Genomic DNA, 10738 nt, shown 5'->3' with positions numbered 1-10738 from the left:
AGAGCAGCATCTAAGGTTTTGCAGATGTACTATCAACTTAATAGAAATATTTTTAAAGGCAAGTTTAGGTTGCTAACAGAATATAGCATAGTAAACTTTGATCTATGCACCTTACATCAATATCTAATGGAATTTGTTCTCCAACATCCTCATAGGTCTTTACCCAAGAATACTCTTCCTCTAGCACTTAGGAAAAACAAAAAAATAGCAGAAGCTATTTGTAAGCACAGAATAAGCTATTGTTAAGTACCTTTAGATGGCTAGCTCCTACTCACTACATCCAAGTTATCAGACATCTCAATTTCAGGGCAATTACAGAACATGGATTCCATCGTGGATGAAGCCACACACATGCAGTATGGTCTCCTATGCCCACACTGCAAAGCAAGATAAATCAGTGCCATGTAAAGAGAAATACACAGCTACTGATAAATACACACAGAAACATGAATTCACACTGACTTAAAAAGGAACTGTACATTTCTGTATGCTCAGATTAACAAAAGGACCCAACGCAGTTCTGAAGAACCACTATGCAGCTCCTACAATATGTCAGGTGAACAAAGTAGTGAAAAACTTCAACAACTTTCTCTTTGGTCACACTGACATCTTCCGAGTTTCCTTCACAGGATGAAAATGTCATGAAGCTGAGGTGTTGATTTCAGTGTGTAATCTCTTAAGTTACACATCACGTGCTCGTTTTCATTAATTACCAGATGTTAAAGGCAAGATAGATTAGCAAGGCAAAAGTAGTATTACAGAATTTAAAAGGATACACTGACTTTACAGAATCCTGTGGTAAAATTTACTAATAGAAGAGCTACACTGCAAAGTACAGGACCACTTACCTAAAATAAAAGATGAACAGTCCCCTCTCCACTCTCCCTCCCCCAAAGAAAATTGATAAGCAAACATTTGGCCCATTCAAAGGCACTCAGCTTGGTTTCTTGCAGCTTGTTGAGCTTGGCAGACACCAAAACGCTACTGCTTCCACCATTTGCTAACCTAGCAGTATCTTCAAAGGTTCACATAACACAATAAATAGTACACAGTGGTCAAGCACAAAAATACATGTAGCTGGTATAGAATATTTATTTTGAAAAGTAAAATATTCACAATCTCACAAAATCTGAATCTACCGGGCTAGGCCTTTGGCCACCTTTGATTTTTTCTTTCCTTTTAAGCGCCGCGCTTTAAGCTTCTTTCTCTGCCTGGAATGCATCCATATTGGGTACTGTCCATGTTGATCTAGGAGGGTTTTTTTATCTCTTTTATTATCTACGTCCATTTTGCAGTCATCTGAAAAAGAAAGGTGTTTACAGACAGTAAAACACATGAAAAGCTTCACAGAAGCGTTTTGTTACTAGATACACAAACATGATGAGATCTCTATACACAACAGTATTTGTACAGAGACAAAGGCTTCATACATCAAAAGCCCTTTCCAAACCATGACTGCAACCCAGGAACTTCAACAGCTGATAGTAAATATGAAGAATTTCTCCTCAGTGCCCACGCCTGGGCAAAGCACTTTATTCTTCAATCTACCTTCTGTTCTAATTTCTAATACTGTGTCTAAAAACACTGTATGCAGCCTCCACCATAAACTGCAAGCTTACAGGAAACCACTGGCTTACTACAATATATGTACAATTAAACGTTCTATGATTTAATGTTTAAGATCCAAGAAAGTTCTACAAAATTAAATTGAGTGGAAAATGAAGACAGATAAAGAGATGGCTGCCTTGGGGAGACAACCAGGCTACAAGGGGAACACCTTATTAAGTACAGATCTGAACATTGGTTTAACACTGGAAAAAAAAGTCCATGAGGGAAAGGCCAACACACTGCTTCAATAGTTGAAGTATGCTGATAGTCTACAGGGATCTGCACCACAGGGGTGTGAGCCCTGAAGCTGGGATATAATATATGTAACCTGCAGAAAATCAGCACAGGGGCCTACTGTCTGCCAAGGGTGGGCACACAAAAAGGTCCCAGCTCCAAAGACTTCTCAAGACACCAAAGAAATACAAGGTCTTCACAACAGTGTGGCGTTCCGAGTGTCACAGGAAAACTGTCCTTTCCCAAAGTAAAGATCCAGATATTGCAAGCAACAGCTAGAAAATGGAGGGGATAAAAGTTTTGGTACGTCTGGAGAATGCAGACACAGGCAATGAGAACTGCTACCATGCATGTAAGCTGCTATTGCTTGGCAGTTCAGAGCTAAAGCGTCACTTTATTTTTTTCTAGTTACAACAGGTAAAAGAAAGGATCCATAGTACCAAGCAGTACACCACAGGTAATGTCTTACAAAAATCTGTCGCATGTAAGTCAAGAAATAAGCCGCAGCTTCCCAAATAGAAGTAATAATCACAGCAAAAAATCTTACAAGCTGGTTTGTTCATAATTTGATTTGTCTCTGCTGTCAAATCAAACGCTGCCCAGCGTGTAAAATCTCTGTTCCCGCTTCCTACGTTAGCCGGGCAGCCGGCTCACGCCGCGAGGAGGGCGGGCAGGGGGCGGGGAAGCGGGCGGGCCCGACTCACCCTGCTTCTCCAGGGCCTCCTTGGCGGGCAGCACGGTCGCCACCTCCTTGACCTCCTCCATGACGACGTCCGCTCCGACCCGCAGGATGCTCTTCAGCCTTTCCAGCTCCTTGGGCGCGTTCTTCTTCCTCTTCTCTGCCCGCATCTTCCTCTTCCATTTGCTCCTCAGGCTCTTGGCCATGTCCTGAGGGAGAGAAGAAGCGGGGGGCGGTGAGGCGGACGGCGCGGGGACGCCGCAAAAGGCCCAAAGCCCCCGGCTCACCTCAGCCCCACGCGAGCCCCACGGCCTGCCCCTCGCGGCGGCGCTCTCGCCGTCTGCGCAGGCGCGGGAAGGCGTCACGTGATGCGGAAGTACCGCCTCCCCGAGGGTTCTACCGTAAATCTCCGAGTACGTTGAGAGTTAAAAAACAAAAGAACCCACGGGCTCCAGGGCAAGGAAAACAGGATTTTATTTGGGCTACTTCTACGAAGAAAAAGTAGGGTTTATGCCTTTCAGCCGTGGCCAGACGCAAGAACTGACTGAAGGTTTTCTAATTTTTTATTGAGAGACCATTAACTTTAGCATACACAAGAATCCATCTTCAAACCATCTTCCAAAACACCAAAGGATAGGCAATAAATAGTCCTTATTGAATGAAGAGCATTCCCTTGAAGCAACCTCCCAGCTCACGTGAGAGCTCACTGCTAAGAGCAGAACTCCCTTTCACAGACAGAGTTCCATTTGACCAAACCAAGACTAGAAGAAATTTTAACTTAGTAAAACATTGCACAAGCATTACTTCAGACTACCTTTACACTGTCTCACACTTCCAATCACAGAGGAAATGTTTCCAGCAGCTACAGAATTGCAGTCAGAGACTTTCTGCTATGGAGCAATCAGAAATTGGCAAACATTTTAATCACTGATTACACCAAGTGCAAATTAAGTAAATAAAAGACAGAGCGGAATTGCATACACCACGTCAACTAAACAAAATACATGTTCTAGAGAAGAACTTATATTAGAGCTTCCCCCTCTCCTCGAAGGAGGGAAGAGTACTCATGTAATGCAAGAGTAATAAAAGATTCAGTCTCTAAAAGATAAGAGTGCACAGTTTTCAGATCAACCAAGCCAACACTACTTAGGTACTTCAACCACATCGCTGTTCGTTACTTTTTATTAAATGCCTCCAGTAAACGTAGCAGGTTGAGGAACAGATTGATGATGTCCAGGTAGAGATTGATTGCAGCCAGTATGTACTCTTCAGGGGATAACTTATGCATCAGCACGTGAGTGTCATAAATAATAAATCCACAGAAGAGAAGTGCTCCGGCAGCAGCAAACACCAGCTCCATTATTTCACTACGGAAAAACAGCTGGGGGTAAATGAAACAAAAAAAAAAAGTAAATCTCATTTTCTTTCTAGTATTAAAATATTGCATTAAGATATGCCACACCTGAAATGTGGATACTGACTGCCCTTTCATTGTTAGGCACACATGCAAATAGTGTAGTAAAATGACATTTCGATGTTCTTATGTCCTACAGTTCCCAGTCATATGATCTCTACAGCAAGTGACAAGTGTCTTCTTGTAAGAGAAAGCAAACTCTGTTTGCCAAAAGAGTAACAATAAAACACAAATTAGGAAGAAAAAAATCCAACTAAGACTCAACTCTCCCTTTCCTCAGAGAAGTAGTGCATCTTGACTGACAGCACTTTGTCAGTCAGCTCAACCACCACTTTTACATCAGCAAGACCAGCATCTAACAAAAATCTGAATTGGAAATGAATAGTGTAATCAGCATAACCTACAAAAGTAATGGATCTGTCTGGGAAATTTTTTCACAAATATATTTTCAAAATATTTTAGTTACAGTAGAAGTTAGCACGGGATTTAAGTGAAATAATACTTTTAACTTGAACACAAGGTATCATACCGTCAAGAAACATGAGAAGATTAAAATCCACAAGCAAGCAAAGAGCCTGAAAAAAAATAATAAAAGTCTGTGAGCAATAACAATACCTTTTATTTAAAATTTTACTTAAAGTTTCTTCCAGTAGTTAAAAGCAGCTTATAAATAAGAAGGAAATTAACTTTCTACACAGATAGGTTGCAACAGGACAAGGGGGAATGGTTTTAAACTAAAAGAAGGGAGATTTAGATTAGATGTTAGGGGGAAATTTTTTACTTAGAGTGGTGAGGCACTGGCACAGGCTGCCTAGAGTAGCTGTGGGTGCCCCATCTCTGGAGGCACTTCAGGCCACGTTGGATGGGGGCCCTGGGCAGCCTGAGCCGGTGGGTGGCAGCCCTATCCACTGCAGGGGGTTGGAACTGGGTGGGCTTTAAGGTCCCCTCCAACTCAAGCCATTCTACGATTCTCCTCCCATAAAACCTCCTTACAATATATTTGGTAAGTGAATGCTCATAATTCTTAGATGCCAACTGTTCATTGGTATTAGCAGTAAAAATTTGTTTTACAGAGCTCTCAAAAGTTATATCCTAAATTTTAAATCTGAAACAGTTCCATTCTGTGTTGGTGAAAAATACAGCTAAACTGGTTTTCTAGAGTAAATATTACAGTTACAAGAATCATAAACATGGTAAGTGTGCTACACCAAAAAAAAAAAAAATTATTCAAGAGAACAGAGCTGAATAAAACTAATAAATTGAGATGATTAACACCCTCACCATTCTCTTTCACAGATTAGCTTCTACTGACAGGTATTCTTTATGAAATCTGCAAAGCTTGCTTTAAAAAGGAAAAAACAAGCTTAGTAAAAAATAAAAATCTCACTGATAAGATAACATACCCTGCTCCAAATTTGCTGAAGTCTCTCTTTGACTGCAAGGTATACACGGTCAGTCCAAGAAATACAGCAGTCGTAAGAATGAAGGCTTGCAAGACAATGGACACATCATAGAAACTCACTGTAAACCAAAGAAAGCAAACTGTCATTTAGAGAACACTACCGTATGCGTCTGCTAAGTCATCTGTTGAGAAACTACTTAATTTTTTTTTCCCTATCTGTGATCGTTTACATTTCCATCAGCAAAAAATGTAAATTATGCCTTTGTCTTTGCACTTCAAGACTGTGATCATATGATTCACAGACCCTTGCACTAGTTATGACATTTATAGCATAGCTGTAGCTTCTTAAATGGATGTAACATCTTCCATGATCACAAAGGAAAGGAAAATAAAAAAATCTTCTGTGCTCTGATGGGTGAGATGTTAAGTAAAAGGGTAGCTGAATTTTTCATTATATTTAAACAAACAAACAAGTTACAAAACAGCCCTCTGAAAAAACTCCTGAGCTTTGTGATAAGGGAGCAGGAGGGGAAAGATAAAAGTGGGTGGAGCCTTTTTCTTCCCGCCTTCCTTTCTAAAGTATGTTTCCATAAATTACATTCTTTCTTTTTTCACTATCAAATCAGCTCTGCTGAGAGATACCTTATAAGAAAGAGCACTGCCAGCTGTTCCAAAAGAACAGATGGAATTTTATTCAAGTCCATACAGCCTGGATCAGAACCCAGCTTCCTCTCCCGATTCCCAGGTTTTTACAAGATTCAAATCATCATCATTTGAAATTTTTAATCATCTTCATATCTCTCTTAGGAATCTCACACGACAATTAGTATAACATGATGGATTCATTTTCCAGTTTATTTAAGGAATCAGAGAATAGCATGGCTATCATTTACCTGTAATGGCAACTGTTAATGCTTCCAGCAGGGTCTACAAAAAGTAAAAAGAAAAAATTACAAGAGTAAAATAAAACAACACAACAATTTGCATGGAGACTTCACATGCATCATGTTCCATTCTGCTACATAATCCCAATAGGTATAACACCAGCTCTCCTATTACATTTTTATATATGCTAACATGTTTCATTTTCAACAAGAAAATGACAGTTGTATTTTCTTACTGTACTGGAAGTTGTTTTGATATATAACAAGAATGGAATGGAAGAATGGAAAATGAGTGTGACAGCAATTGTAGAAAATGCAATACAGGCTTTCTATTCAGAGCACACAGCATTCATAATACAATCCTCACAACTGTTTAAGGAGACTATTTCTCAGAGTTGCTATTAGAAATGAACTACTGCCAGCTTTCTATACACTTCTCAGTGTTCAAAATACATTCATCAAACACTCTCGATATCTTATTAGACAGCTTAGTGTCAAGTTCTTCCTCTCCTCACTCATCAAGCTTACTTAAAATCAAACGTATTACTGATGCTTGGACCAAAGACTATTATGACCCCTGGATTTTCCTTAAAGGTAATTTCAAATTAAGTTTCATTACAAGGAAGTATCTATGGCATGAACAAAGAGATCAGAAACAACAGCACTTTAGACTCAATTTATCACAAGCAATTTTTAGTCTTCCTATCCCTACATAATGTCATACTTCAACTGCCATGCCACAAACTGCCACACCATATTTCCTGAAGCTATTACAACACTGTTACAGTTGTAACCATTTAAAAATCTTTTTTTTTTATAATAAAATAATAATTAAGGAAAAAAAAAAAAAAAGAAAGTACTCTCTGGAAAGCGTTCAGACCCCAGAAAGAATACAAACCTGTTACAACTAAACCCACCCATACACTTATACAGCACACCTATCTTCCTATTGTATGGCAGATGAAATACAGGAAGCTTCTAAAACATCACATTTCAATGCTACTGCTGTGACTTCTTTTCAACAGACTGATTTGATGCACAGTCCAAGACGTCCAGGATCAACAGTTAGTCTACATCTAACATCTGCAAGAGACTGAAATTTGAGGATAACTTTGCCTGACTTGCTTGGGTAGGTTAAGGATTTAGCATTAACACATACAGCTGGCTGTATTCAGTCCTCTGCTGGAGGCTGTTCATTACACAAATAAGGCAGACTTTCTTCTTTTCTACTGAGCAGCTTCTCAGAAACTGATATCAACAGAACAATGAGAGCAGCAAGATAAATATAAACACACAAACACATACAGTCAAAAATAAATCGTGTCCATCTAATTTCAAACTCTTAACTCTTCCTGAAAAAAAAAATAGCCTCTAATTCAGGTTTTTTCTACCTAAGAACAACCTATGAATATAATCTTCAAAAAAGTACCCCATATATTCATAAAGGTCCAAGTTGTACTTCAAGGAATAAATGAAAAATAAATTTGCTACCACTAGCTTGATACAATGAGTTCATCTGGATGAATTCTATTATCTCCTAGAGTTCATCTCATGAATTCTATTAACAAGTGAATTCATACAAATACTTACAAATCCAAAAAGCAGGTATAAGTTAACAGGATGCTGGTGTCTGTAGAAGGCCAGCGCAAAGATTACAGCCAAACATCCAAACACAGATATCAAAAGCAAGGCAGGCCTGTAAAGTGCCCATACAAAAAGGTCATCAAAATTAAAACACCCATTTGACTACAAAATAGCTAATATAAAACCAACCTCTTAAGTGATCACCTGGATAGATACTGCTCTGCAGATTCTAATTATAGTGAATTTTAAAATAAAACTGTTCTAAAACATATCAGCATAGAAAAACAGTTATAAATGGTCCAACTACAAGTAAAGACCCTTTTGTCATGCTGTAAATTGCCTAGGAACCCATCACCTATATGAAGAGAAAATCCATCTGAACTTGAGTACTATCTTCAAAGTATACATACTATTCTGCCTGTTAAGAATGCCACATCAGGGACTGGTGCTATGTTTTAATTTCTTTTTTCATAAGCACCCAAATGCAACAAACGTGGGCACTAACTGTACCAAAGAAAATCAGTACTGCCCAGTAAACGTTGCCATAATTAAATCAATCGAAAAACCCTTCAAGCAAAAACTAGACTAAAATCAAACACAAAAGAACAATGGTTCTAAATGACCAGAACAATTTTTAAAAAGCAAATTTAATTATAAAGTTAGTTTTACAACACCTACTGCATACAAGATAGCTTAAATAGAACCTCATACAGTATTTGATCCTCCTTTTATATTAGGGCCATGAAGTGAAAATAAATGCAAAGTTTGCAAATGGGAGAATACACTTGGGAGAAAACTGAAACTGGACTCAGTGGTCTCCTCCATTCCCCAGTTGCTCTTTTCCCCTACTGTTCGCTGCAGTTTGGTTCTGGGACTTAGTGTTTCTCAGGAAAATCTGAGAGGTAAAGAGAAGCAAACCCACAGAATCTCGAGAAGACTGATTTTCAGGAAAAACAACAAAAACAACAAAGAAAAGATGGGGAAGGAGGGAGAAGAGTAAGGAATGACTTAGCTCTCTGGGACAGAACACATAAACAGTATTCCAAACAAGGCATCAATAATTCAGATGTTCTGCAGCTGATACTCTAAATAAATACTCATGCTGTAAACATTAAAATAAAAACTATTACTTAAGATATTGATTAAAATATACTTTAATAACTACAATTATAATAATTGTAATAGTGTACTATAGAGAAAAATATCAGAGACAAAAAATGATTTCCTAAGCACTTACAAAGTTTCTATTACAGAATCAAAACACAGTGCATGATTAGGAATACAGAAGCGTTCCAGAGCAGCTATACAAGCTATACTTAACACAGCAATAAACAGTGCCATTTCATTGTAGTGCTTACCTTTCATGAACAAATGCCTGTACTCCAGTGGAGTATAGAAAAATTGCAGATGTGACTGTGGTCAAGAGAACCTGAATGGATAGAATGCTGTAGACTTTTCGTAGAAAAGCTAGAATAAAGAAAAAAATTAGATCAATTTTCAGTTGCCCTTTGAAAGCCCAATTAGAAACTCTTCAGCGGAAAGGAACATAACAAAATGGTAATAAGCCATCTTTCTTTAAGACATCAATACAGTAATCTAACAAAATAACACATTTTCTTGCACACTATTAAATAAACTAAAAGTATGCATTCTTCATCATGTTATTGGTATCTAATGTACCTAAATGAAGAAAGATTAGCTTGGAGGTTGTGTGGAGACAGCAAGAGCTTCTTCTTTTATTTTTACAAGGCTTTTTTTTTTTTCTTTTAATAGTAAAATCTATTTAATAGACCTTTTGCTATGTTATGTATTATTTCTCATCATTTGCAACTTGCTTAGTAGCAATTAAGCTAACAGGCTTTGTAATTCTTGAGAGAGTGGTTGAGGACACTATGATGTGGTACGTCATACAGATACCCCTGCTGGGAATGGAAGGAGATCAAATCCATTAGGTAAAAAGCTCTGCAAGGAAGAATAAGCTTCCAGTGAGAAGCAGCCAGTCTTTAATAACACAGTTTAAACAAGCGTAAGACCACATGCTAAGAGAAACTGAGTTATGTCTGGCAGCACTGCCTGCCAGATGGGACAGTTAAAGATCCTGGTGAGGCACGACGGAGGAGACCCCACTTTGTTGCAGCAGAGCAATCCCGGAGCAGCCTGGTGGCCAGCACACCTTATCCCATTACAAAACACATCAGCAGTGGTCAAATAATGGTGATATCTCCTCCATACTTTTGCTTTCACTTCCAAACAAGACGAAACCGTGCTTTCACTCAAAGAGATCTCCAGTTTGTCAGGAATGGCTAATAAAAAACCTGGAGCACGCAGCTGTTTGTGTTTTAAAGTGCACCCAACAACAGAATTCAGCCAGAACGACCGATGGAGACAGCAGTGACCCCACCAGCGCTAACCGCGGCCACCCGGGGGCCCTCACCCACCCCGGCCCTACCCATGCGGATGTGTACGCTGGCCGAGGCCACGTTGCTGCCGTAGTTGAAGTCATCCTCGATGGAGCTCCGCGGGTAGCGCTGCTCCGCCGCCATCTCCGCCGCCTCGGAGCACCCACTCCGCTTCCGGGCTCCGCAGGGCTCCCAGCCGAGCGGCCGAGCGCCTCGATGGCGGCACCGCCTCCATCGCTCCCGCCTGAGGCGGGCGGTGGCTGCTCGGCTGCCTCTCAACGCCCGCGTCGCCCCGGCCCTTCCAGAGCGGCCCAGTCCCGTGTTCCTTGGCTCTGCCGCCTGTAACTTACATCAATGCTTAACGCTAAGGGGGATTTTATAAGGCTTTCTCTTCATTGCACGACGTATCCCTCAAAGTAAAATGACTTTAATCGAGCACAGGGATGTTTGACATTTTTCAACGAGGATTTCACACCAGCTACCTTTATACATGCAGAATTGCCCCCAACAAAGTTACCCAAGGTGGTAATTCCC

At 39.8% G+C, this 10738-nt stretch overlaps 2 protein-coding genes across 2 annotated transcripts; both read right to left on the bottom strand.

Annotated features, from left to right (window-relative positions):
* Nucleotides 1-1055: 1055 nt before the first annotated feature.
* LLPH (LLP homolog, long-term synaptic facilitation factor) lies at nucleotides 1056-2912 on the bottom strand. The gene is made up of 3 exons (XM_065743292.1): nucleotides 2809-2912; nucleotides 2547-2730; nucleotides 1056-1299 (listed from the first exon to the last, which is right to left on the bottom strand). Exons 2-3 carry the CDS (start codon nucleotides 2725-2727, stop codon nucleotides 1136-1138), a joined length of 345 nt encoding a protein of 114 aa, XP_065599364.1. The 5' UTR covers nucleotides 2728-2730; nucleotides 2809-2912; the 3' UTR covers nucleotides 1056-1135.
* Nucleotides 2913-3066: 154 nt separating this feature from the next.
* TMBIM4 (transmembrane BAX inhibitor motif containing 4) lies at nucleotides 3067-10394 on the bottom strand. Its single transcript, XM_065743337.1, has 7 exons — nucleotides 10255-10394; nucleotides 9164-9272; nucleotides 7812-7917; nucleotides 6231-6264; nucleotides 5339-5456; nucleotides 4465-4510; nucleotides 3067-3902 (listed from the first exon to the last, which is right to left on the bottom strand). The coding sequence occupies exons 1-7, from the start codon at nucleotides 10346-10348 to the stop codon at nucleotides 3696-3698; spliced, it is 714 nt and encodes a 237-aa protein (XP_065599409.1). The 5' UTR covers nucleotides 10349-10394; the 3' UTR covers nucleotides 3067-3695.
* Nucleotides 10395-10738: the final 344 nt, after the last annotated feature.

Source organism: Cyrtonyx montezumae, unplaced genomic scaffold, assembly GCF_038088225.1.
Source record: "Cyrtonyx montezumae isolate F1298 unplaced genomic scaffold, pur_monq_1.0 scaffold_3, whole genome shotgun sequence".
NCBI lineage: Eukaryota > Metazoa > Chordata > Aves > Galliformes > Odontophoridae > Cyrtonyx > Cyrtonyx montezumae.
This window is presented reverse-complemented; position numbering and strand designations above follow the sequence as displayed.

Bases quoted from the DNA above. Each gene is read 5' to 3' on its own strand.
- TMBIM4 (XM_065743337.1), bottom strand. From the start codon at position 10,348: ATGGCGGCGGAGCAGCGCTACCCGCGGAGCTCCATCGAGGATGACTTC. The intron at 9,273-10,254 runs GTAGGGCCGGGG...TCTTTATTCTAG, and splicing joins CAGCGTACACATCCGCATGG to CTTTTCTACGAAAAGTCTAC. The intron at 3,903-4,464 runs GTATGATACCTT...ATTTACCCCCAG, and splicing joins TCTTCTCATGTTTCTTGACG to CTGTTTTTCCGTAGTGAAAT.
- LLPH (XM_065743292.1), bottom strand. From the start codon at position 2,727: ATGGCCAAGAGCCTGAGGAGCAAATGGAAGAGGAAGATGCGGGCAGAG. The intron at 1,300-2,546 runs GTGAGTCGGGCC...TTTCTTTTTCAG, and splicing joins GGAGGCCCTGGAGAAGCAGG to ATGACTGCAAAATGGACGTA.